The following is a 26912-nucleotide window of genomic DNA, read 5'->3' on the forward strand; positions in this document are numbered from 1 at the left end:
CTTGATGATTGTGAGCCAGTGATTGATTGTATAACATGTATGGACTGTATTTGTGTGAAAATTTCTCTATAAAAGTATTAAAAAAAAAAAAAGAGGGCAAGAAATGGCTTGAAAGCCTTGTGCTCTAACAACTGATGTTAAAAAAAATGAATTAAAAGAAAATAATAGTTTCTGTAAACCTACAGCTTATCTAATTAAAAAACAGAAGAGATACATAGTTATATAAATCAATACTCCCTGCCTTCTTGAAGCTTGTATTCCAGACACATGGCAAAAAGAGATCTTACTGCCTAGAGAAAGATGCTTTGTTTTATTTCTCTCAGTAGGTCTATATCTAAATGTGGTTTAAATGTTTAAGTTTTACAGTTTCATGGAGACAGTGCATTATAGGCCAACCAGGGCTAGCTGGAGGGGAGGGGGTAAAATAAAATAAAATGTATAAATTGTTAAATATAATATTACATATATATCTCTTTTCTGGCATTTTAAATTTTAATATGATGTAAAAATATAAAATTCCTTTTGCAGAATTTACTTATAAACTTGAATAATGAATGAATTATACAATACATATAAATGTGTGATCTACCAAAACTCCCAATTTAAAAAGTCTGTTAAATACACAGCTATGTGATGATATTGCGAGCAACTGATTGTACACCTTGTATGGAGTGTATGTGTTGGAAGATTTCTCAATAAAAATGTTCTTTAAAAAAAGTCTGTTAAAAACCCAATTCAACTCCTAGTACATAAGAAATGAGGGTTATATAGCATTTGCATGTTTACACATTTGCTGACATAAGTGTATTTCAGGTTCAGAATCATGAATATATCTAAGTATTTTCTTAGGAGTGTTCTCAGCAGTAGAAAGCAGCTTTATTTCAAAATGATTTTCAGCTTCATCTCATTCAATAACGTAAAAACATAGCTTATGAGGCTTATGACTGTTTTCCTAAGCCTAAATCCACTAACTGAAGATTACTAACTCTACTTCTAGTCAACATGAACTTTAGCTATTCATATTACTGTATTTCACCAAATCTTAGATACTACTGACTGCTAAATATATCATTTATTTTGTACCAGTATGAAAGAAAAAAAATACTACCAATTAAACTATGTAAATGCCTTAATGATATTCTGCGTATCAGATCCATCATCCCTCTGATGGAATTGGCCATTTCTCCTGATTTTAACTTCACTGCCTGATGTGTATTTCTCCTGATTTCAACTTTGCTGCCTAAAGTGTATGATGGGCAATCCTTTTGCATGTATCTAAGTAGCAAAACCTAACACAAATTCATCTGCTATCTTCATTAAAGCAATAAATACTTGAAAAGCTCATAGTTTCTTTTGCAAGGAAATACGGAATTGAGGTCATTTTTCCAACAGGGAATATGTGCTTTATAAATATCAAATACATGTCCAGTACTCCTTTTCAGTGTATTTCTTCATACACATTTTTGGTGTAAAATTTACCTAGAGTATAATAGATAAGTTTTGATAAATCTGTACCTAGTGTAAGCTCTACTATAATAAAAGTAAAACATCTGCATCTCTCCAGAAAGTTTCTTTGACCCTCTCAGTGAATCTCTAATCCCCTCTCACCACACCTCACCTTCCTCCCCTGCCATCAGCACAGATTACTTCTGCCTGCTCTAGGGCTTCATATACGTGAGGTAATACAAAATGTGTTCTTTTGTGCCTGCTTTCTTTCATTTAATTTAATGTTTCTGGTGTTCATCCCCACTGTGGGGTGTATGGGTAATTCGTTCTTTTTGTTGCTGAGTAGAATTTTATTGTAGGAATACACTACAATTTTTTACCCATTCTCCTGCTGATGGACAACTGGAGGTTTGAAATGTTTGGTTAATATAAGTAAAGGTGCCATAAACATTCTTCTATAAATCTTTTTATAAACATGTTTTTGTTTCTCTTAGGTAAATACCTATGAGTGGAACCATTGGATCATGGTATATGCTTAACTTTATAATGAACTGCATAACAGTTTTCCTAAGTAGTTGTACCATATTAGGCTCCCACCAACAATGTATGAGTCTTCTAGCCTTTTTAGTTTTAGTCTTTCTATTGGGAGTGAAGTGATATATACGAATTTTACTTTGCATGTCTCTGACAACTAATGATACTGAGCAACTTGTTTTTTGTCCATTTGAATAGTACCTGTTTTGTGAAGTGTTTAGGTCTTATGCTCATTTTATAGAGTTGTTTGTCTTTTTTAATATTGATATGTAGGAGCTCTTTACATGTTCTAGATGTAAAGCTATTAGATATATGGAATCAGTAATATTTTCTTCCAGTCTGTAGTTAGACTTTTCATTATCTTGATGGTATCTTTTTATTTTTTTAAAGGTAAAGTGCCATATTTATTAAACAATTATTATAATTGTTTTTCTTAATAACTGAAATCTGCAAAACTGTGCTACCTTTATTATATGGGCCCCAATCTTTTTTTCTTAATATTATTTATTGATAAATCTCAGCATACAAACATTCCATACATGGCTTATAATCAGTGACTCACAGTATCATCACATAGTTATGCATTGGTCACCATGGTCATTTCAGAATATTTACATCACTTCAGAAAAAGAAGTAAAAAAGAAAAAAGAAAAAACTCATACATACTGCGCTGGTTTGAAATGAGGTATGGACCCTAGAAAAGCCATGTTTTAATCCTAATCCCATTTTGTAAAGGCAGCTGTTTTTTGTAATCCCTATTCAGCATTGTATACTTGAAACTGTGATTAATCTCCCTGGAGATGTGATTTAATCAAGAGTGGTTGTTAAACTGGATTAGCTGGAGGCGTGTCTCCACCCATTTGGGTGGGTCTTGATTAGTTTCTGAAGTTCTATGAAAGAGGAAACATTTTGGAGATTCAGAGAGAGCAGAACTGAACAACATAGCCACAAGAAGCAGAGTCCACCAGCCAGCAACTGGTGGAGATGAAGAAGGAAAATCCCTCCTGGGGAGCTTCATGAAACAGGAAGCCAGGAGAAGAAGCTAGCAGATATTGCCATGTTTGCCATGTGCCCTTCCAGATGAGAGAGGGACCCTGACCATACACCATGTGCCTATCCAGATGAAAGAGAAACCCTGACTGTGTTTGCCATGTGCCTTCTCACTTGAGAGAGAGACCCTGAACTTCATTGGCCTCCTTGAACCAAGGCATCTTTCCCCAGATGCCTTTGATGGGACATTTTCTCGGCCTTAGAACTGTAAACTAGCAATTTATTAAATTCGCCTTTTTAAAAGCCATCCCATTTCTGGTATATTGCATTCTGGTAGCTAGCAAACTACAACAGATTTTACCCCTTACCCCTCCATTTCATTGACCACTAGTATTTCCATCTACCCAATTTAATTTACCTCTTAACCCCCTATTTGTTCATTCTCCATCCGCATTTTTATTCATCTGTCCATACCCTAGATAAAAGCATCAGACAAGGTTTTTAAAATCACATAGTTGCATTGTAAAAGCCATATCATTATACAGTCGTCTTCAAGAATCAAGCCTACAGGAACACAGCTCAATAGTTTCAGGTACTTCCCTCTAGCCACTAATACACCGTAATCCAAAAAGAAATATGTAATAATGTATAAGAATAACCTCCAGGATAACCTCTCAACTCTGTTTGAAATCTCTCAGCCACTGAAACTTTACTTTGTCTCATTTTTCCCTTCTCCCTTTTGGTCAAGAAGGCTTTGTCAATCCCGTGATGCTAGGTCCTGGTTCATTCCAGAATTTCTGTCCCATGTTGCCAGGGAAACTTACACCTCTGGGAGTCATGTCCCATGTAGGGGTGGGGGTAGGGGTGGGGGTGATGAGCTCACCTGCTGCGTCAGTTTAGAAGAGTTCACTCTTAGGCCCAATTTTAAGTAGGCCTAGCCTATGCTTTGCTGCTAAGTGCCCCAGGGGCGAACCCCAAGTTTGAGGGCTCAGCCTATTGATTTGGTTGTCTCCATCAAATGGGGAAGTTCAACACTTCCTCCTTTCTCCCCAGTGCTCCAAGGGTATCTTACAAATACTTCTTTATTCACTGCCCAAATTAATGGTGGGATATATCTGGGCATCAAACTAACCTGGACAAACCAACAAAATCTCACACCCTATTCAAGATTCCATGTACTTACGGTGTTCAACTAAGCTGACAATACAAGTTAAATTTGGAAATATGCTACCCTAAGTTTAAATTTTGCATCAAGTAAATATATCTTCCTTTGGTCTCACAAGAAGTTGAAGTTTTAAAATATGGACCATATCATCCTTTACCCTGTATTCTAGTTTACCTTAGTCTTATCCAGATCAGCTTCATTTGTATCTATATTTGCAGTCTGATGTCTTTTTCAGCTTTTTAAACAGTTCCTGTATGGGGTACTGTTGTCTTTCACAGGTTTAGAGCTCTAACTCTAAGTCTCAGTTGCCACATAAGTACCCAGAGTTTCTGGGAATGACCAGGTTATAATCAAACAGCTTAGTATCTCAGAATTTAGAAATAACAGTTATAACTCATGAGTATAGGTGACTGCGGTAAGAGTTTACAATCTAGGACCCTTTACAATTGACTCCAACCTGATAATCTGTGCTCTTGACCTCAATTCACTGAGTTTGTATATCATGATAACAATGTATCTTGTATAATTTCTATATAGTACAACATATTTCATGTACTGTTCACTTAATATATTTTGTTAATGTTTTATATTAGACTTCAGTTTTCAGCAGTGCACATAATGTTAAATTTTTAAGTGGTTCGTTATTTATAATGTTATATTTGGCATTCTCTAAGTGAGCTTGATTCTGAAATAAAATAACTAGAATCCATAGGGAATGAAATGATTATCTTGTGGAAATTTTAAAATAAGGATATCTTTTAACTTTTCCATCAGACGTGAAATGGCTGTGAAAACAATCAAGTCAGAAGCAAAGTTCATTGTTATCACTGTCACCACATACTAAAATCATTCATGGACTACAAAGTGAATATCACCGTATGATGAATCTAATATATAGGATTAGCATTTTTCATAGTTAATGAATAGTTTCTATCAAGTGCAGGCTTAGTTTTCATAGTTTCTATCAAGGGCAGGCTTTTACTGTTCTTATTCATCTCCTTTGCTATATCAGCTTTTCTTCTCTTTTAAATTTTAAAAATAGAATGGTATTCAGTGTAGTGATAGTGGTGCCCCTTTAAGTGAAAGGGTGAGATCTATAGCTAGTAAATACGCTACTCAACTGTGTGTTAAGATTATACATAATTAGAATATAAAAGTGCTTTGAAATGCTTTGTGAACACTGATAAATTCAGAAATTAGCAACAGGACTCTAGATTGCTAAATTAATATAGAGAAAATCTCTGTTGGGGGGTACAAGTAGAGAATTGAATCATATAAGAGAATGATAGTTTACTGAAGTACAAGAGGGATTTACTAAAATAGGCTCTTAATATACACTGATTTATTTTCCCTACTTTAAAATTAACAAAGCAACCTTGAAGATTCATGGCCTTTTATGATTTTGCTGAGGCATAAATATGAAAGTGGTGTTTTGTGAGGTTCCTGGAGAGTTTCAGACATCTAAGGGAAGAATCCTAGCTAGGCACGACAGTATCTTCATCTCAGGTGACCTTTTGATTTGTAGTAAAGTTTTTCATCATCCTCAAATTTCCACTAGCATTTGAGAAAACAAGAATTAGTGTTGGTCCTTACGTAATCTTGGAAAATTCTAAGTGCTAGTTGAATTACTGTACATTTGGTGTATGTATGTGAAAGAGACAAACACATACACGTACCCTAACTTATGGCAGCTTGAGTTGTATTTGGTATAGGAAAGAAAGACCCATACTCTGAAACGTCATGATATTGACGTGCACTGCTATCTGCTATCAATATTTTTAAAATTATCTCCCAGTATAATTTATTTTCTAAGTTTAATTACATTGAATATATTTGACTTTTTCTCATCTCTCACTCTTTTTTTTTTTTTTTTTAAGATTTGTTCCATCAGATGAAAAGAAGAAACAAGGTTGCCAAAGAGAAAATGAAACTCTAATACAAAGAAGAAAAGACCAGATGCAACCAGGGGGCACTGCAATTAGTGTCACAGTTCCTTATAGAGTAGTAGACCAGCCCCTTAAACTTATGCCTCAAGACTGGTAAGATAATCCATATTTTTTTAATATTCAGTTTTTGTGTATTGTTAATTTTTTTATGTGAATAAGTATCAAATTTTAACAAGGGTTCTAAGTAAAACCAGTCCTTGAAACCTGTGTTAATGTTTATACATATCTAATTTGGTCATCAGTAATATTAACATTCTAATAATACTTAAATAAATTTATATTTTAGATAGTTATTCTTTATTTTACTTATTAGAAGAAGCACCCTAACGTCTAGAAAGCTAAGAGGATAAAAGTTCTGTCCATTTGCTTTGGGTCAACTTTTAAAATAAATCTTTCAAAATAGAATAATGTTATTTTAAGGCCCATATTTTATGTTTTCAATGTTGAGAATTCAACTTTTCTAATAAGAAATAATAAATGAAATCATTGCTACTTTTATTATAAGGGAATAATTTAAAAAAAAAAGAATTACTAGCACGATCACCTTGGTTTAGTTCTTTTACTGCATTAAAATGTCCTTTGGCAAAATTTTTTACTCTTTTTAGAATATAGTGCCTGTAAATGCAGATACATGCATTTATCTTGAATTATTTCACTAATGTATGATGGAATAAAAGTATGAGGTCTGAGAATGCTTCTCAATGATACAGAGTTCTGCTGCGCATGGCATATTAAAGGAAATTTACCTTTGATGGAGTACTTATTTTTCAGACTTTAGGAAGTCAAGCTGTTGAGAATAAGAGTATGTTAAAAAATGACTAAATAATTTTTTTTAATTATAATTCTTCCCTAATACCTAACAGTGATTCTGTGAGTAATATATAAAGTGAATAAGATGTCAGTTTCAGCTTTCAAGCTTAAAAACATTTAGGGAAGTTACACCATATATATGTTTGCAATTATTTGCAGAAAAGTGTAAGGGTTGGTTGTGCAAGAGTCATCACTGTAATATAAATATTCCTTGTGTTTATTAGCTCAGGTCCTCAGCTATTTGGTATCATAACCTGGGGGTAACATTTTTCCCCACTGTTTTGTTTTTCCTTTAATTGTCCTTTTAAGAATTCATGGCGGGGACTTCTGGAAAGATGGCTGAATAGAGTAGCTTGAGATTAGCCCTGCTTTACAGAAAAGTTAGATGAGGATGGGAGGGCAACTGAGGCTGCATTCAGGAATGCAGCTGACCTGAGAGAGCCTTGTGCACCATGTAGGGCAGCCTTAGTTGCAGAGGCTGAGGAACTGAGAGGCAGAGGACTGGAGCCTTGCATGGAGGCGCGGAGCCCGTGGGAGTGCACAGACGGAAGCCCAAGACTAGGAAGTCAGCCAGGCCTTATTCCTTGGGTGTGCTACCTTCATCAGCGCAGCCCTGTGACCAGTGACTCACCTCAAACCCCACACACCCTAACCCCATCACCCACTCCCATTCCCCAGGCACCCTCACCCCAACAGCCCCCAGTGCACGTATCTGCCCCACACTTCTACCCTAAGTATAGCCTAACCGACCTTGCCTACACCCCTCCTGAGCACTACCTCCCCCTCCCTGTTCCCTGGAGGCTGTTGCCAGTGCATAAAGCCTACAGGCACTAACCTCCATGCCCAGGTTACCCTGCCCATACTGTCACACAGCCCCTGCCCCACCCCATACCCAGGTCTGCACACCAGTTTGCAGCACTACTAGGTCAACGCATGTGCGTGGCTCGCCATTCACCCCAATCACGTCATCCAGCCCTGAGAACAGCATTTTACAGTAGTCCTAGAACTGCACATGCGCATGGCCCTTGGCTACACTTCCCAGCTCTGAGGAAGCACTTACCTCTGCAGCCAGGTCATATCTACACACAATCCACAAAGGCATAATCCACCTGCTGCTACAGCTCTCCTGCTGCTACAGTTTTCCTGCTGCTACAGTTCTCCGTGTGCACACAAAGGGCTCTGTGCCTTAGTCCAGTGCGCAGCAGGATTATGCCTCCAAGACCGTTGTACCCACACAGTTACATCCTCCTTGGCCACTGGGCATCCATGTTCACAAGCATCAGCGTAACATCCCCAGCCTGCTCCTATAACTGCCTTGAAACAAATTACCGCACTGAATACTCCACCTGTACCCTGCTCCCTGCTCCCTGCTAGATAACCATCCTGCAAACACAAGGCCTTAGACTGCTGGAAGAAGTCAATTCCCAAAGAAAATCAATCTAGATATTTACATGCCCCGAAGATAGCAGAATATCACTAAGCATATCACAATGAAGACAGACATATCCCTGCCTAATGACCAAATTAAAATACCAGAGGAGCCACAGACGTTGAAACAACTAATCAAACATGTTCATGCAACACTACTTAATAAGTAAGTTGGATAGCAAATGACAAAAAGATCAAGAAGACAGCAGAAGAGCATAAAGAGGAATTTGAGAGAAAAAATAGAAAAATAGCAGGTATCATGGAGATCTAAGACTCTGTTGACCAAATAAAAAATATACTAGAGGCAAATAACACCAGATTTGAAGACACAGAAGAAACAGTAAGTGATATAGAGGACAGGATAACGTACTTCGAAAACTCAAAACAGCAAATGACAAAAAAGATGGAGAAATTTGAATTAGATCTCAAGGAAATGATAGACAAACCAAAGTGCTCAAATTTAAGAATCATTGGTGTTCCAGAAGAAGAGAGGAGTGTAGGGCTAGGAAGAGTAGCTGAGGATATAATGGAGGGAAACTTCCCAACCCTCAAAAACAATGTAAGTATACAAGTCAGAGAACCCCAGCGAACTCCAAACAGAATAAATCCAAATAGGCCTTCCCCAAGGCACATACTAATCAGTCTGTCAAATGTTGAAGAGAAGCAGAAAATCCTGAAAGCAACAAGAGAAAAACAACCTACTACATAAAAGGGAAACGAAATGAGACAAAGTTCATACCACTCAGCTAGCACCCTGGAGACGAGAAGGCAGTGGTATGATTCATTCAAGATCCTGAAAGAGAAAAATTTCCAGCCAAGAATTCTTTACCCAATCAAATTGTCCTTCAAAGCTGAGGGAGAGATCAAACTCTTCATAAATAAAAGATGTCCAGAAAGAATTTCTCAGTAAGAGACCAACTATACAAGAAATATTAAAAGGAGTTCTGCCGGCTGAAAAAAAAAGGATAGGAGGAAGGAGGTCTGGAGGAAGGCAGAGAATTGAAGAAAACACTAAGGGTAATTTAAAGAATACAAAGAGAAAGAAAAGAATATATAGATCTGACAAATAAAATTGAAAAGATAAGATGGTGGAATCAAGAAACGCCTTTTCAGTAATAGCTTTGAATGTTAATGGACTAAATTTACCAATTAAAAGATACAGATTGGCAGAATGGGTTAAGAAACATAATCCAGCTATATGCTGCTTACAAGGTACTCATCTTAGACACAAGAATACAAATAAATTGAAAATGAAAAGATGGGAAAAGATTTTCCACATAAGTTGTAACCAGAAGAAAGCAGGAGTAGCTATACTAATATCGGACAAAATAGACTTTAAATTAAAGACATAGTAAGAGACAAAGAAGGATGTTATGTTCTAATTAAAGGGCCAGTTCACTAAGAAAATATAACAATCATAAATGTTTATGCTCCCAATCAAGGAGCTCCAAAGTACATGACACAAACATTGGCAAAACTAGAAGGGAGCAATAGATGTTTCAACAATAGCAGTAGCAAATTCCAGTGCACCATTCTCCTCTATAGATAGAATAACCAGACAGAAAATCAACAAGGAAATAGAGAAGTTGCATAACTTCATAAATAAATTAGATCTAACAAACATATATAGGTCATTGCACCCCAGAGCACAAGGTTATACATTCTTCTCTGGTGCTCATGGAACATTCTCCAGGATAGATCATATGCTGGGGCACGAAGCAGGTCTTTATAAATTTAAAAACACTGAGATTATTCAAAGCACTTTCTCTGATCACAATGAGATGAAGCTGGATCTCAATAACCACCAAAGAATGCAAACATTCGCAAATATATGGAGATTAAATAACACACTCTTAAATAACCAGTGATTCAACGAAGAAATTGCTAGAGAAATCAGTAGTTATCTGGAGATGAATGAAAACAAAAATACAACTTATCAGAACTTATGGGATGTGGTAAAGGCTGTACTGAGAGGGAAATTTATTGCCTTAAATGTGTATATTAAAAAATAAGAAAGAGCAAAAATTGAGGACTTAACATCACACCTGGAGGAACTTGAGAAAGAACAGCAAACTAACCCCAATGCAAATAGAAGAAGAAAAATAACAAAGATTAAAGCAGAGATAAATGAATGGGATAACAAAAAGGACATCAGAAAGAATCAGTAAAACCAAAAGTTGGTTCTTTGAAAAAATCAATAAATTGATGGGCCACTACTAGCAAGACTGACAAAGAAAAAAAGAGGATGCAAATAAGCAAAATCAGAAATGAGAAGGGTTGTATTACCACAGATGCTGAAGAACTCATAGGAGGGTACTATGAATAACTATGTACCAACAAACTAGACAACATAGATGAAATGAACAAATTCTCGGAGACTTGCAAACAAGCTGCACTGTCTCGGGAAGTAATAGAAGGTCTCAACAAAACAATCACAAGTAAAGAGATTCAGTCAGCCATCAAAAATTTCCTACAAAGAAAAGCCCAGGGTGAGATGGCCTCACTGGGAATTTTATCAAACATTCCAAAATGAACTAACACCAAACTTGCTCAAATTTTTCCAAAGAATTGAGGAAAAGCAAACTCTACCTAACTTATTTTATGATGCGAACATCATTTTAAAACCAAACCAGGTAAAGATGCCATAAGAAAGAAAAACTACAGTCCAATCTCGCTAATGAACATAGATGCAGAACTTCTCAATAAAATGTTAGCAAATCAAATCCAACAACACATTCAAAGAATTATACACCATGACCTAGTGGGGTTTATACGAGGAATGCAAGGATGGTTCAACGCAAGAAAATCTATTAAAGTAATACAGCACATTAACAAATCAAAAGGAAAAAGTCACATTATCATTTCAATTGATGCTTAAAAAGCATTTGACAAAATTCAGCATCTTTTTCTGATAAAAACACTCCAAAAGATAAGAATCTAAGGTTACTACCTCAATATAATACAGATAAGAATCTAAAGTAACCACCTCAATAATAACACTGATAGCCAACACATTGGAGAGAGGCTGAAAGCTTTCCCTCTATGATTGGGAAACAGTCAAGGTTGCCTACTGTCACCATTGTTATTCAACATTGTGCCTGAAGTTCTAGCTAGAGCAGTCAGGCAGGGCAAGGAAATAAAAGGCACTCAAATTGGAAAGGAAGAAGTAAAACTCTCATTATTTGCAGATGATGTGATACTATACTTTGAAGATCCTGAGAAATCTATAGCAGAGTTACTTGAGCTAATAAACAAATTCAGCAAGGTGGCAGTATAGAAAATTAATGTGCAAAAATCAGTAACATTTCTATACACAAGCAATGAGCTAGCTGAGGAGTCAGTTAAGGAAAAAATTCCATTCAAAATAGCAACTAAAAGAATCAAGTACCTTAGGAATGAATTTAGCTATAAATGTTTAGGACTTGGTCACAGAAAACTACATAACATTGCTAAAAGAAATCAAAGGAGATCTAAATAGGTGGAAAGACATTCCCTGCTCATGGTTAGGAAGCCTAAATATAGTTAGCATGTCAATTTTCCCCAAATTGATCTACAGACTCAATACATTACAAATCAAAATTCCAACAACCTACTTTGAAGATTTGGAAAAGCTAATTAACAAATTCATCTGAAAGGGAAAGAGACCACAAATAGCTAAAAGCATCCTAAAAAGAAGAATGAAGTGGGAAGATTAACACTCCCTGAAGTTAAAACCTATTTATAAAGCCACAGTGGTCAAAACAGGATGGTAATGGCACAAAAATAGAAGCATTGACCAATGGAATTGAATCAACAGTGCAGAAATAGACCACCAAATCTGTGGTCAACTGATTTTTTTTTTTTTACTTTTTTAATTTTATTTTTTTAGATACCAAAAAAACACCAAACGCAAACATTCCTATTTTGATCATTCCGTTCTACATATATAATCAGTAATTCACAATATCATCACATAATTGTGTATTCATCATCCTGATCATTTCTTGAAACATTTGCATCTATTCAGAAAAAGAAATAAAAAGAAAACAAGAAAATTCATACATACCATACCCCTTACCTCTCCCTTTCATTGATCACTAGCATTTCAATCTAAATTTATTTTAACATGTGTCCCCCTATTATTTATTTTTATTCCATATGTTTTACTTGTCTGTTGATAAAATAGATAAAAGGAGCATCAGACACAAGGTTTTCACAATCACATAGTCACATTGGGAAAGCTATATCATTATATAATCATCATCAAGAAACATGGCTACTGGAACACAGCTCTACATTTTCGGGCAGTTCCCTCCAGCCTCTCCATTACATCTTGACTAACAAGGTTGATGTCTATTTAATGCATGAGAATAACCTCCAGGATAATCTCTCAACTCTGTTTGGAATCTGTCAGCCATTGACACTTTATTTTGTCTCATTTCACTCTTCCCCCTTTTGGTCGAGAAAGTTTTCTCAATCCCTTGATGCTGAGTCTCAGCTCATTCTAGGACTTCTGTCCCACATTGCCAGGACAGTCCACACCCCTGGGAGTCATATCCCATGTAGATGGGGGAGGGTGGTGAGTTTGCTTGTTGTGTTGGCTGGAGAGAGAGGCCACATCTGAGCAACAAAAGAGGTTCTCTTGGGGATGACTCTTAGGCCTAATTTTAAGTAGCCCTGACCTATCCTTTTCGGGGTTAAGTTTCATATGAACAAACCCCAATATTGGGGGCTCAGCCTATAGCTTTGGTTGTCCGCACTGCTTTTGAGAATATCAGGAATTCAACTTGGGTAAGTTGAATTTTCCCCCTTTCTCACCATTCCTCGAAGGGGACTTTGCAATACTTTTTTATTCACAGTTCAAATCACTCTGAGATTTATCAGGGCATCACTCTGGACAAACCAACAAAATCTCATGTCTTACTCAAGGTTGCATGTACTTATGGTGTTCAGTTAAGCTGAAGAGGACCCTGTCTTACACCCTACACAAAAATTAACTCAGAGTGGATCAAACTAAATATGAGAACTAGCACCATAAAGCTTCTGTAAGAAAATGTAGGGAAACATCTTCAAGACCTAGCAATAGGTGGTAGCTTTCTAAACTTTACCCCCAAACACAAACAACATAAGAAAAAATAGATAAATGGAAATTCCTCAAAATGAAATTCTTCTGCATCCCAAAATTCTTCATCAAAAAGGTAAAGAGACAGCCAGCTCAATGGGAGAAAATATTTGGAAATCATGTATTGGACAAAGGTTTGATTCCCTGTATTTACAAAGAAATCATACAACTCAACAACAGAAGAAACAACCCAAGTATAAAATGTGCTAATAATATGAATAGGCATTTTTTTCTGAAGAGCAATACATATGGCTCAGAGGCACATGGAGAGAGTCTCATTTTCATTGGCTATAAGGGAAATGCAGATCAAGACTACAATGAGATACTACCTCACACCTATAAGAATGGCTGCTATTAAACAAACAGGAAACTAGAAATGTTGGAGAGGATGTGGAAAAACTGAGACACTTATACACTGCTGGTGGGAATGTATAATTGTGCAAGCCACTATGGAAGACTGTTCAGCTGTTCCTTAGGAAACTAAATATCGAGCTCCCCTATGACCCAGCAATAGCACTACTTGGTATATACCCAGAAGAGCTGAAACAACGACACAAACAGACATTTGCACACTGATGTTCATAGCAGCATTATTCACAATCGCCGAAAGATGGAAACAAACCAAATGCCCGTCAACAGGCGAGTGGATCAACAAAACGTAGTATATACACACAATGGAATATTATGCAGCGTAAGACAAAATGATGTCCTAAAGCACATGACAACATGGATGAGCCTTGAGGAAATAGTGCTGAGTGGAATTAGTTAGGTACAAAAGTGCAGATACTGTATGATTCCACTTTTATGACCAACATAAAGGTATAATCAAAAGTTTATAATACAGAAGATTGGGGACTTAGAGATTCATAGAAGCTAGAGATAGGTGAACTGTTAGCTAATGAGGTTGAACTCCAATGTAGGGGAATGGATAGGATTGAAAATGGTTCTCTAGTGGGTGCATAAGTAATATCACGAAATTGAAGTGAAGAAGATTGTAAAGAGTTTATAGCCCTACATGTCCCACGGATTATCAATAGAAATATGAATTAGTTCTCACAAGAATTACTTCAGAGATATTCTTTTACAAAAAGTGTTTAAGTCCAGGGTACAGGGAAAAACTGCTAATGCATGCTGTGGGCTGTGTTCAAAAGGAAACCAACAGTACTACCACAACAACAGCAGAGGGACAAGAGTTAAGAAGAGGTTTAGATTTCCTATTTGGCAAGGGTGTGTTTATTGGTTTGCTTTATCTTGGGAACAATGGAATTATCCAAAATTAAGAATGTTAATGGACTGTGGACTTTGGGTCCTATAAGTGATGCCCAATGAATGCAGGTGGCTGAAAGATGCACTGATGGAGAAGTAGATTGGCAAACAATGGTGTATACTTATGAATGAAGGTTGTGCTGCTACAAAAAGGAACAAAATCATGGGGCATGCAACTATATGAATGAACATGCGGGACATTTGTTGAGACAAAATAAGCCAGAAACAAAAGAACAAGAATGGTATTGTCACCTTTAGAAAATGCTTATAAGAAAACAAGGGCCTAGATTGTAAGCTTTTAGAGCAGACACATTAAGTCTGGAGTAATGATTATTATTTCTGGATTTTGGGATTTTGTTTTATATATATAACCTGATATTTAGAGATATGAGCGAAGTTAAACAGGTTGGGTTTAATGCAATTCAGAACATAGGGATAATGGAGATGGTGTCTGTATTTTAGAACGACACATACTCTTTGAGACCAACAGAAGAAAGGTTTCTTTGGTCTGGAACTGAAATTTTCTATAATGCTTAGTCTATTTCAACCTATTTGTATAGCTCATTTGAACAATTGAAACACTGGGAGCACAGAGTAAGAAAGAGGTCCTTTAATCCTCTATAGATTATTGTAGTGCCTGTATACATCCTAGAGTATATTAAGTGGGTAATCAAAAAGTATTGGTTAAGTCCCCTGAGGGAAGGGAGAAAGAATATGGAAAACCTTACCATCAGGGAATCCCTGATTCTGTGTCAAACTTTAGGGACTCCCCAGTCAATAGGCTGTGCTCTCGATCATGAAGCTTACTCTTGAGAAGCTTATGTAGGTAGTGGAGAAGCTTAAACTACCCATAGGCATGTCTAAGAGTTATTTCTGGAGGACCTCTTTTGATGCTCAGATGTGGCCTCAGTCTCTCTAAGCCCAACTGTGCAAGTGGAATCATTGCCCTCCCCTCTATGTGGGACATGACATCTAGGGATGAATGTTTCCCTGGTAACATGGTAGATGACTTCCAGGGATGATTCCAGACCTGGCACTGTGGGATCAACTGTTCCATCCTGACCAAGATGGGGAAAAGTGTAACTAAGAAAGTATCAGTGGCAGAGAGAGTTCAAAAAGAGTCGAGAGTCTACTCTGCAAGTTGCTCTTATATAAGCTTCAGTTAGACCTTGCTGCCTATCATAGCCTGCCATTCCCGAACCAGGACCATTCCAGCCAATCCTAAAGAACACCTGGGGCAGTATATAAGATTCCACAAGGGTTCCATGCACTGGAGTAACTTTCCAGAATCCTACAATCTCCAGATGGGTCACTAGTCTAGATAAGTCCTGCAGCCTAGCCCAACCTCTCCAGAACATGAGATAGTTCCATCTCCTTACCCCATATTAGTGACAGACCCTTCCAATATCCTAAATTTGGAATTGCCATAGCCCAAACACCCCTAAGGAGAGGTATGGAAACCTCAAAGGTGATGGTGGAGTTATACAGAGAAGATAGGATTTAACAAATGAATATGAATGCTGAATCATTAAAGTGGTATCTCTTTTAATCTCCAGTATTTTAAAGCAGCTGCAAGTAAAACCCTAAAATTGTGAATTTTAACCCATGTCAAACTCCGAAATATGTTCTACAACTAATTGTGGTGCTGTGCTTTGAAATTTACAGCTTTTTTGTATACTCTTGTTCAGAAAAAAGGAAAAAAGTATCATCTAAATAAAATATCAAATGATAATTTATTTGGATGATAATAAAATATCTAAGCCCTCTAGCCTCCTGTATTCTGAAGCAGCTAGAAGGAAAAATCTGAAGGGATTGTATGGTAGCCCGTGACAAACTCTGGGATGTATCCTGTAACTACTTGTTGAAGAGTGCTTTGAAAACTATTGGTTTTTTGTTTCTTTGCTTTGTATAAATGTTATACTATATAATAAAAATGTTAAAAATAAAAAATAAATAAAAGTATTCATGGGGAGTGACATTTATATCATCCCATTCCCCTCCTAATTGTATGAGAACTTGTAGGATATAGGTTACCTCTATACAGTAAATTCCCCTCAATTTAGCAGGCAAGTTAGTCTTTCAACTAAGTTTTTGGTATAGATTACATCATAAAATTAAGGGCTTGTTTAATAGTATGTGGTTTTAGCAATATGGGCCATGTATCCCATTAAAATGGGGGAAATATTTACTTATGGTTTAATTTTAGCCTTTGAGAGATTTTAAACAGATTGAGAGTTTTATGGTTTTACATAATTTTATGATTGTTGTAGATCTTTTATTTGAATAGAAGGTAATCCTGGTTTAATGTTTTGTTGGATATATAGTCACCATCTAATGCAGTGATTCTCAGAGTGTGGTCTGTAGATCTCTAGGTGTTCCCAAGAGTCTTTTCGGAAGTCTGAGGTCAAAACTATTTCCATAATATTGCCAAGATAGCTGTTTTGATGATTTTTCAGTCCTCATCAGGAATAGTAGCATACCCAGTGCTGCATAAGATTAATCATTTATTCTTTTTTCTTTTGTTCAGTCATTCACTCATTCCTGATTGGTTGCTTGTGTTCAACACATGCCAGTACTCTCTAAATAGCAGTATTCTACAGAGAATTCTTTAACAGGAAGGAGAATAATATAGTGCAGCAGTTGGCAAAGTGGTCAGTGGAACACAAGGAGGGTGATGGTTGCTAGGCACCATCAGAAGATCAACCAGGTTAAAACTGTAAAAATACTAGGACAGTTTTCCCTTTTCATTGAGTTAATATTTGCACCTATGGAGCAAAGTCAGTGGTAGGTAAACTTGCTGATACTTTAGCCTGGAATCAAGCTAGTGCCGCTAAACTTCTGGCTTCGTTGTATTCTTCACTGCTATAAACTTGCATCAATCAATCAATATCATTGTTTCTTGAGAGACTAAGAGATATGATTTTGCATAAAATAAACTTGTCTTATGCAATAGAAACATGTTAACTAGCTTTTATTTAGGCCAATCTTTAAATTGCCAATAGTACTTTTCCTTGTGTAAATATTGATTTTTGTTACTGATATGCTGAACTGTTCTGGCTAATAGGCTTTTCTTTTGTATGCCCCTGTTCTTTCCTCATATGTAAAATGGAGAAAGTAATAGTACTCACCTTATTTGCTTGTTTTGGGATTAAATATGTTAATATAAATAATGTATAAAGTGCTTAAAACAGCACATATAGTAAAGGGTCATAGTAAATGTTTCTAATATTAACCATTATTGGTGATGTAATTGTTCCCACCAATTTTGTTGTAGCCTTAAATTGTTCATGAAACTTGTGTTTATTATACTTTCTCACTTTAATTAAATATTGTTTAAACTAATGAAATAGAAAGTCCTAGAAAGAGAGATTTGTTTTTTCCAAGAAAACTAAGTTGAATGCTTGGGAAGACAAGTTGCTTTATAAAAAAATCCTATGGAATTTTGGGCAAACGAGACAGTTGTAAAAATAATCTCAAAAATTATAACAGTCCAGATGGTTTCTTAGTTTACTTCCTAATGATAAGAACTCTCAAAGATAAGGCCTTGGGGGCTTCATAAGATGGTTAGTGAATTATTGTCATTTAATGTTTTTAATTAAGGGAAAGTATTTAAGGTGTCTTCGAATTTTAAATAGTATTTTAAAACTAACTTTTTTGATTGATTAAACTATCACATGCTGTTTCTTCCTGCATTCAAAAGAAAACACTTAGTCTAATAGAAGAGCAGAGATAAAAGGCTCAAAAGATCACATATAAAGATTGTGCATGTAATTATGTTTAAAAGACTTAGGTGCAGAAAGTAGATGCATGGGAAGTATAGCAAAATTAATTTGTTATAATGGTAATGTTATAATGAAAAGTTATGCTAATGCATGTACTATGTTTGCCTCACAGGAGTGTTGACAGTAGACTATATCACATGAATAAATATGAGATACTTCCTTAGGGATTTACAGTAGCTAAAGCAAAAAAGAGATATTCTCTTCTTTCCTTTCTATTTATAGGGACCGAGTTGTAGCAGTTTTTGTTCAAGGCCCTGCATGGCAATTCAAAGGATGGCCATGGCTTTTGCCTGATGGATCGCCAGTTGATATATTTGCTAAAAGTAAGATTCTCTTTATTTTTATTATTTCTCCACTATGTAAATGTTCTTTCTTTATTTAAGAAAAAGAACCTAATAGGTCTCATAGTTTTCCCCCATAAAATCTATTCATTATGTGAGTTTTGACAATTTTTAGAGAAATAAACAGTAATTTAGTTATTATTGATTAGTTCTTGTTTGGCCATTGAAATTGGCTTTATATTTCAAATTTTCTCTTATTAAGGAATGAATTTATTAAAATTAGATGCTTATTATTATTTAATCAAGGAGTAACTTCTGTAATATGCCAAATTTAAGAACAGTTGCTTCCCATAACTTTAAAATTCACTTTAATTAGTTCTTTAAACATTTGTGTTTTAAAAACCTTCAGTTTTGCAGATAGGAAAAAAAAATATGAAAAGTCTTGGCTTTGTATATATAATGTATATGTCAAAGAGTTGCTATTAAATAATATATCTTAATTTTCAAGTACCTATGAAATATTTTTAAAGTTTTGTTTATAAATTAGTATTTTTGTGTACTTATTACATGTCCTTATATTTTTATTGAAATGCAAGACCAGTTTTTGAATGAGTGAAGTAATATGTAGCCTTACTTTTAAGTGCCATGTGGCACTTCCCAGCTGTTCACATTTTCTGGAATGATTGTGAAATGATGGGCTTTTTATTTTCATTCAGGGCTAAGTTCAAATGTTCCGTTTTTAGAGAATAAAGAAACCAACCTGGTTGAAATATCCAGCACTTCGCTCATTTTATTTTCTTCGTAGTACTAGTTGTTGCATAACATTATATTATTTTTATATCTTTATTGTAAGTCTTTGGCTACGGTGCAAGTTTTGGAGACTTACTTGCCTTCTTCACCATTGTGTGTCCTAAGCACAGAATAATGCCTGGCCTGGGATTGGGGACGGATTCATTAAATAGCTGTTGAATGAATGACATGATGCAGCTTATATCCTTTATTGAACATGTATTGGCATAAATTGATATGATAAAAATAGATCATTTAGACTTCCTGTTGACCAAGTAACAGGTGCCATTCCTCAATGCAGTCTATGAATAAATAGCAAAAACATGCAAAGCCATTTTCTTCAAAATGCCTGAAAAACAGTTAAAGGGTTGTAGTGACTGGGCAAGTGCCAAATCAAGAAAATAAAGCTTTAAAATAGTAGGGGAAAACTGTGGTGTCCTTGCTGGCAGTGCAGTATAGAGCCTATCTGCAGCTCCCATTGTGGGTTGCTAGCTATTTTCTGAAAGGAGTAGAGTAACCCCTGTACACGTGGGGTACCTGTAAGTTGATGCCAGTGTATTGGCTAACATTATAAATACTGAACTGGGAAAATCCACTTGGACTTGCCCTCACAGATCTTTCCCTGCAGGTAGAAGCAGCTTGCTGACAGCTAAACCAGTATAAGAAACAGTTGAGCAAAAGTGGCTTGGGCAAAGGTTTACCTTTTTTAAGTCATACAATAGAGCACCTGGAAGGGAGAGAAAGACTGTTTTGTAGGGAATAGGCCAGCAGCAAAAACCAAAAAGAAGAGAAAAGACTGAGAGGACCCTGCACTTCGCATTTGCCTTGGGCTGATCCTTTTGGTAAGAGGGCGAAACTTTGAAGGAGAGCACCAGCCAATGCAGAGTCAGTTTGCAAGGTCTTTGAAGGGCATTTTTAACATTGGTTGGTTGGTTCTTATTAAGTCATGGCACTTGAGGAAATCTCTGTCTTTTCACTAGTTGGATATAAACTTAAGGCACAGACAGCTCAGGGAGTAAATCCCAGAGTTAACCCTTCAAAATATTAACAATACAATGTAGCAAAGGATGCAAGACAGAGAGAAAAGGATGGCCCCTCCAAAGATACATGATAAAAATCCTTCCACACCATTAGCGGAGAAGACCAGACTTTGAACATAGTGGACAAAGACTTTGAAAAACAGTGCTCCTCAATATGCTCAAGGAGTTGAGCTAAGGTATATAAGGAAAACAAATGAATGACCAATATGAGAATCTCAATAAAGAGAACATTTTTTAAAGGAACCAAAATAATAATAATAATAGCAACTGGAATGGAACCCCACAATAATAAGAATGAAAAATTCTCTGGAGGGTTTTAACAGCAGGTTGTAGCTGGCAGAAGAAAGGATCAGTGAGCTTGAAGAAAAACAATTGAAATGATTCAGGCTGATGAACAGAAAGAGAGAAAGAATAAAAAGAGAACAGAGTCCAACAGACTTATGGAACACCATCAAGCATTATGGTAATCCTAGAAGAAGAAGATAGATAGAAAGGGGCAGAACAAATATTCCAAGAAACGATGGAAGCCAATTTCCCAAATTTAGCAAAAGACATACATTCAAGGTTCCATCAACAGGATAAACTTGAAAAAAAATCACACCCAGACACATAGTACTCAAATGATCAAATGCCAAGAACAAGGGGAGTGTACTAAAAGCTGCAAAATAAGAGCAAATCCCAATAAGATTAAGTGGTGATTTCTCATCAGAAACCAAGTAGGCAAGAAGAAAGTGGCATAAAATATTTAATGGGTTGAAAGAAAGTAACTGCCAACCCAAGGATTTCACAAAAATGTAGAAATTAAACAGTACACACTAAGCAACAAATGGGACAAAGAACTCACAAGGAAATTACGAAATAACCTGATGTCCACTAAAAAAGCCATATTTTAATCAAAATCCCATTTCGTAAAGGCAAAATAATCCATATTCAGTACTGTATATTTGAAACTGTAATCCGATCATCTCCCCGGAGATGTGATTTAATCAAGAGTGGTTGTTAAGCTGGATTAGGTGATGACATGTCTTTCCACCCATTTGGGTGGGTCTTGATTAGTTTTTGGAGTCCTATAAAAGAGGAAACATTTTGAAGAAAGAGAGATTCAGAGAGAGCAGAGCAGAACAACATAGCCACTAGAAGCAGAGTCCACCAGCCAGCAACCCTTGGAGATAAAGAAGGAAAATGCCTCCCAGGGAGCTTCATGAAACAGGAAGCCAGGAAAAGAAGCTAGCAGATGACACCATGTTCACCATGTGCCTTTCCAGAATGAGAGAGAAACCCTGAACATCATCCACCTTATTGAATCAAGGTATCTTTCCCTGGACGGATACCTTTGATTGGACATTTCTGTAGACTTGTTTTAATTGGGAAATTTTCTCAGCCTTAGAACTGTAAACTAGCAACTTGTTAAATTCCCCTTTTTAAAAGCCATTCTGTTTCTGGTATTTTGCATTCTGGCAGCTAGGAAGCTAGAATACCTGAGGTGAATGAAAATGAAAAAGCAACATATCAAAACTTAAGGGATATAGCAAAGGTCATGTTGAGAGTGAAATTTGTAGTGCTAAGTGTTTTCATTAAGAGAGAAGATCTTAAACTAAAAACCTAACCTCACAGCTGAAGGATCTAGAAAAGAAAAGCACACTGAGAGAAAACAGAAGGAAGGAAACAACAGTGATTAGACATCAACAGAGCATTAAAAAACAGTAGAGAAAATTAATGAAACCCAAAATTGGTTCTTTAAAAAGATAGATAAACTCAAGAAACCTTTAGCTAGAATGGCAGTGGAAAGTTAGAGGACACAAATAATTAAAATCAGAAATGAAAGTGGTGTTGTGGGGCTCACCGAAAGAGAGACCACATAGTTCAAAACTGCAGTCCAATTTGGAGTGTTTATTAGCCGGCCAGTGACTGCCTCAGAAACCTCCAAAAAGGAAGATTCAGAGAGCAGACCCCAGAGGTTTTCAAGGTGTGCTTATAAAGGCTAAAATCATGTTGTGGTTTTGCAGTTGCTAGCAAGCAAGCATATCATAGAAGCAGAAAAATGCCATTAGCTGTTGCCAAAACACGTCCCATTCTCTCAGTTTCCTAACATTGGTTATTGTTTACTTTTGGAGACATTCCACCCCAATGTTGTGGGGACTTTCCCTGCTTGATTGATTCCTCCTGCTTGGGCCTGATTGATTGTTCCTGGCTGTCCACAGTGGGAACATTACTACTGACCCCACAGCAATAAAAGCAAAAAAAAGATGCTATAATTATACACTGAAAAATTAGATAATATAGATGAAATGGACCAATTCCTAGAAACACACAAATTGCTTATGCTGACTCAAGAAGAAATAGAAGATCTCAGCAGACCAAAAGCAAGAGATTGAATCAGTAATCAAGAACTACCAACAAAGGAAAGCTGAAACAAATGGCTTCATTAATGAGTTTTATCAAGCATTATAAGAACAGTTAACATCATTTCTGTTGAACCACTTCCAAAAAATTGAGGAGGATGGGAAACACCCCCTATCTCATTCTATTAGACCATCATCATAACACCAAAACGAGAAAAAGATACTATAAGAAAAAAAAATTACAGTCCAATACCCCTTATGAATATGGATACAGACATCCTCAACAAAATACTAGCAAACTGAATCCAGCAGCATATTGAAAGAATTATACACCATGATCAAGTATATTTATCCAAGGTATGCAAGGGAGTTTCTGCATAAGAACATAAATGTTAATACACTACATATATAGAACAAAGGAAAAAAGTGATACTCTTAAATGACACAGAAAATACATTTGACAGAATCCAGCACATTCCTTGAAAAAGACGCTTAGGAAACTAGGAATAAAATGAAACTTCATCAAGATGATAAAAGGATGTATGAAAAACACACAGCTAGCATCGTAATTAACCGTGAAAGACTGAAAATTTTCTCAAGATCAGTTTTCATCACTGTTATTGAATATTATAATGGAAACTCTAACCAGAGAAAGTAGGCAAAAAAAAAAAAATAGACATCTATATTGGAAAGAAAAAGTAAAACATTGTCTTTTTGCAGGTTACATGATCCTATGTGTAAAAAATCTACCATAGAGCCAATAGAGCTAATAAATTCAGCAAAGTGGCAGGGTACAAGATCAGCATGCAAAAATAAATACAGTTCCAATACAATAGTAATGAACAATTTGAAGAGGAAATCAGGGGAAAATGTCATATACAGTAGCAGTTAAAGAGACACATCTTGATTCTTTAATTGGAATAAGTTTAAATGAAAATATGTGGCTTATACACATAAAACTATAAAACATTGCTAAAAGAAATCAAAGGAGACTTAAATAAATGGAAAAAAAACATGCCATCTTCATGGATTTGGAAGATTACATATTAAGATGTCAGTTTTACCCAAAACAATTTACAGATTCCGTGCAATCACAATGAATATTCTAACAGCCTTCTTAGCAGAAATGGAAAACCCAGTCATCAAATTGATAGGGATGAATATGCTTCCCTGCATATCCAAAACCAACTTGAAAAAGAATGAAGTAGATCTCATACTTCCCAATTTTACACTTTTTACAAAGCCATAATAGTCAAAACAGCATGGGGAGGGGATGTGTCAACATTGTGAAATAAGATATCCCCTGGAAATGTTTCCCTTAAGAATCAACAAATGAAAGGACAAATTCTACTTGCTTAGAACTCTGGAGGATGATAGAGACAGGAGAAGGAATCCACGACTGTTGAATAGAAGAAGGAAAAATAGATTCCAAATTGAGGTGGGAAATTCGTAGGTAGTTCCTACAATTCATACCTCTCCCATTCACTTGGTCTGTGCACCTTTCGAGTCCCACAGAGGCAGCACAGCCTGGGTCCCTCCTGCTGTGTATGCAGTCTGTAGAACCACTCAGAATAGTGAGTTAGAATCCCACACATCCAGGCACAGGGACACAAGTCAGCAGAGACCCAGAGTGGAACACAAGCTGCTGAAGTATTTTCCAAAGCTGTATAATAAAAGGGAGAGAGAGAGAGAGGATGCAGCAGAACTGTTAGTGAGAGTTACACACTTCAGTCCAGTTTCTGGATAATGTTAATGCAAAATGAACTCATCTGGGTTGACCCATCTTTCTGAATGATCGACCCACCTTTCTGGATTGACTTACATGTCAGTCTTTGGGGCAGGATACCCTAATAGGGAAGAAACCAGAAGCAGAAAAATCACAGAGAAAATTTAAAGGCAGAGGGTCTTTAAACTGAACTTCTCTAAGATATGATGGGGCACAGACCTGAAAAGTGTCAGGAAAACAGGGAAGTGAATGAGAGAATTTTAAAAAATTACAGGAGAAAAAGCTGGGGATAAAATTCTGTGCAGAAACAAACAGAGCAGATCAAGATTCCAGAGAAGGAACAGAGGAAAAGTATCTTTGTCTTGAAGGTGTGTGAGAAGGTGTGAAGAAATGGGATTACTCATTCATTGGTGGAAATGTAGAATGGTGCAGCTACTGTGGAGAGTGATTTGATGGTTTTCTCAGAAGGTTAAGTATAGCATTACCATATGACCTGGAATTTTTCTCCTAGATCTACACTTCCAAAAATTGAACGCAGGAGATATTTGTAAACAAATATTAATTGCATCATTATTTACAGTAGGCAGGGTGTAAGCAACCCAAGTGTACATCAGCAGATAAATGGATAAAAAATGTGGTATATCTACAGATCCATGATGAATACATTGGGAATTGGAATGTGAGTGCCATGTTAATGAGCTTCCCATTCAGTTCCAGGATGACTTTGTCCACTGCCTTGGCAGCATTGGTAGATACAGGAAGGGGGTTCTGGGCAGTCCCGTGGCCATCATGTTACATTTTAAAAACTTTCTTATTGTAAACCACAAACAAACATTCAAACATTCTTGACATGGTTATAATCATTGGCTCACAATATCATCACATAGTTGCATATTCATCACCATGATCATTTTATTTTGAATATTTATATCTCTCCAGCAAAAGAAAGAAAAAAGAAAAAACTCATACATACCATATCCCTTACCCCTCTCTCTCATTGACCACCATTTCAATCTACTCAATTTATTTTAACCTTTGTTCCCCCTATTATTTGTTTATTTCTTATGCATATTTTTTACTCATCTGTCCATACCATTAATAAAAGGAGCATGAGATACAAGGTTTTCACACAGTCACACTGTAAAAGCTATATCATTACATTGCACAATCATCTTCAAGAAACTTGGGTACTAGAACACAGCTGTACAGTTTCAGGCACTTCCCTCTAGCCACTCTAATACACCTTTAAACTAAAAAGAGAATAGCTATATAATGCGTAAGAATAACCCCTGGGATAACCTCTTGACTCTGTTTGAAATCTCTCAGCCACTGACACTTTATTTTGTCTCATTTTTTTCTTCCTCCTTTTGGTTGAGAAGGTTTTCTCAATCCCTTAATGCCAAGTCCCAGCTCATTCTAGGATTTCTGTCCCACATTACCAGGGAGGCTTACCCTTTTGGGACTCATGTCCCGCACAGAGTGGTGGGGAGGGCAGTGAGTTTGCTTGCCATGTCGGCTGAGAGAGAGAAAGGCCACATCTGAGCAACAAGAGAAGTTCTCTGGGGGTGACTCTTAGGCCTAATTTTAAGTAGGCTTAGACTATTCTGTGCAGGGATAAGTTTCATAGGGGCAGACCCCAAGATTGAGGACTTGTCCTATTGATCTGGTTGTCCCTGCTGCTTGTGAGAATATCAGAATTTCTCCAAATGGGGAGATTGAATTTTTTCCCCTTTCTCCCTATTCCCCCAAGGGGACTTTGCAAATACTTCTTTATTCACTGTTCAAATCACTTTGGGATTTATCAGGGCATCACACTAACCTGGGCAAACCCACAAAATTTCATGCTGTATTCAAGGTTCCACGTACCTGTAGTGTTCAGTTAAACTGTCCATGTAAGTTAAATTAGGAAATGCACTAGTCAAAATATTAATGTTGTACCAAATAAACATTTCTTGCTTTAGTCTCACACAGAAGTTGAAGTTTTAAAATAGGAATGACCATCTATTTTCAACACCCTGCAATTTGACATTCCTTTTTCTTCCTCATGCAAAAGCATTTTTTTTTTTTTTTTTTTTTTTTTTTTAAAGGAAAGACAGAGAGAAGGAAGGAAGGATAGAAGGAAGGAAGGAAGGAGGAAAGAGAAACATTTTTAAACATTTTCTTGTTTTATTGTATTCCGTTTCTCCGTTTTTGTTACATGGGGTGGGGCCGGGAATCGAACCGAGGTCCTCCGGCATAGCAGGCAAGCACTTTGCCCGCTGAGCCA

General features: G+C 36.4%; 1 protein-coding gene across 2 annotated transcripts in view; it reads left to right on the top strand.

The window, feature by feature from the left end:
- Window positions 1-26912, top strand: part of CDC73 (cell division cycle 73) — a 200979-nt gene that overhangs the window by 167775 nt on the left and 6292 nt on the right. Inside the window, exons 14-16 of one of the 2 annotated variants that reach the window (XM_077157292.1) lie at window positions 6013-6174; window positions 18691-18791; window positions 19665-26706. In XM_077157292.1, the coding sequence (XP_077013407.1) occupies window positions 6013-6174; window positions 18691-18791; window positions 19665-19711 (310 nt within the window). In that variant the 3' untranslated portion in view covers window positions 19712-26706. Of the gene's footprint in view, window positions 1-6012; window positions 6175-18690; window positions 18792-19664; window positions 26707-26912 lie in introns of those variants that run through there. The other variant, XM_077157291.1, reaches the window with a different exon arrangement.

The sequence above is a fragment of the Tamandua tetradactyla genome, chromosome 4 (genome assembly GCF_023851605.1).
Source record: "Tamandua tetradactyla isolate mTamTet1 chromosome 4, mTamTet1.pri, whole genome shotgun sequence".
NCBI classification, from domain to species: Eukaryota; Metazoa; Chordata; class Mammalia; order Pilosa; family Myrmecophagidae; genus Tamandua; species Tamandua tetradactyla.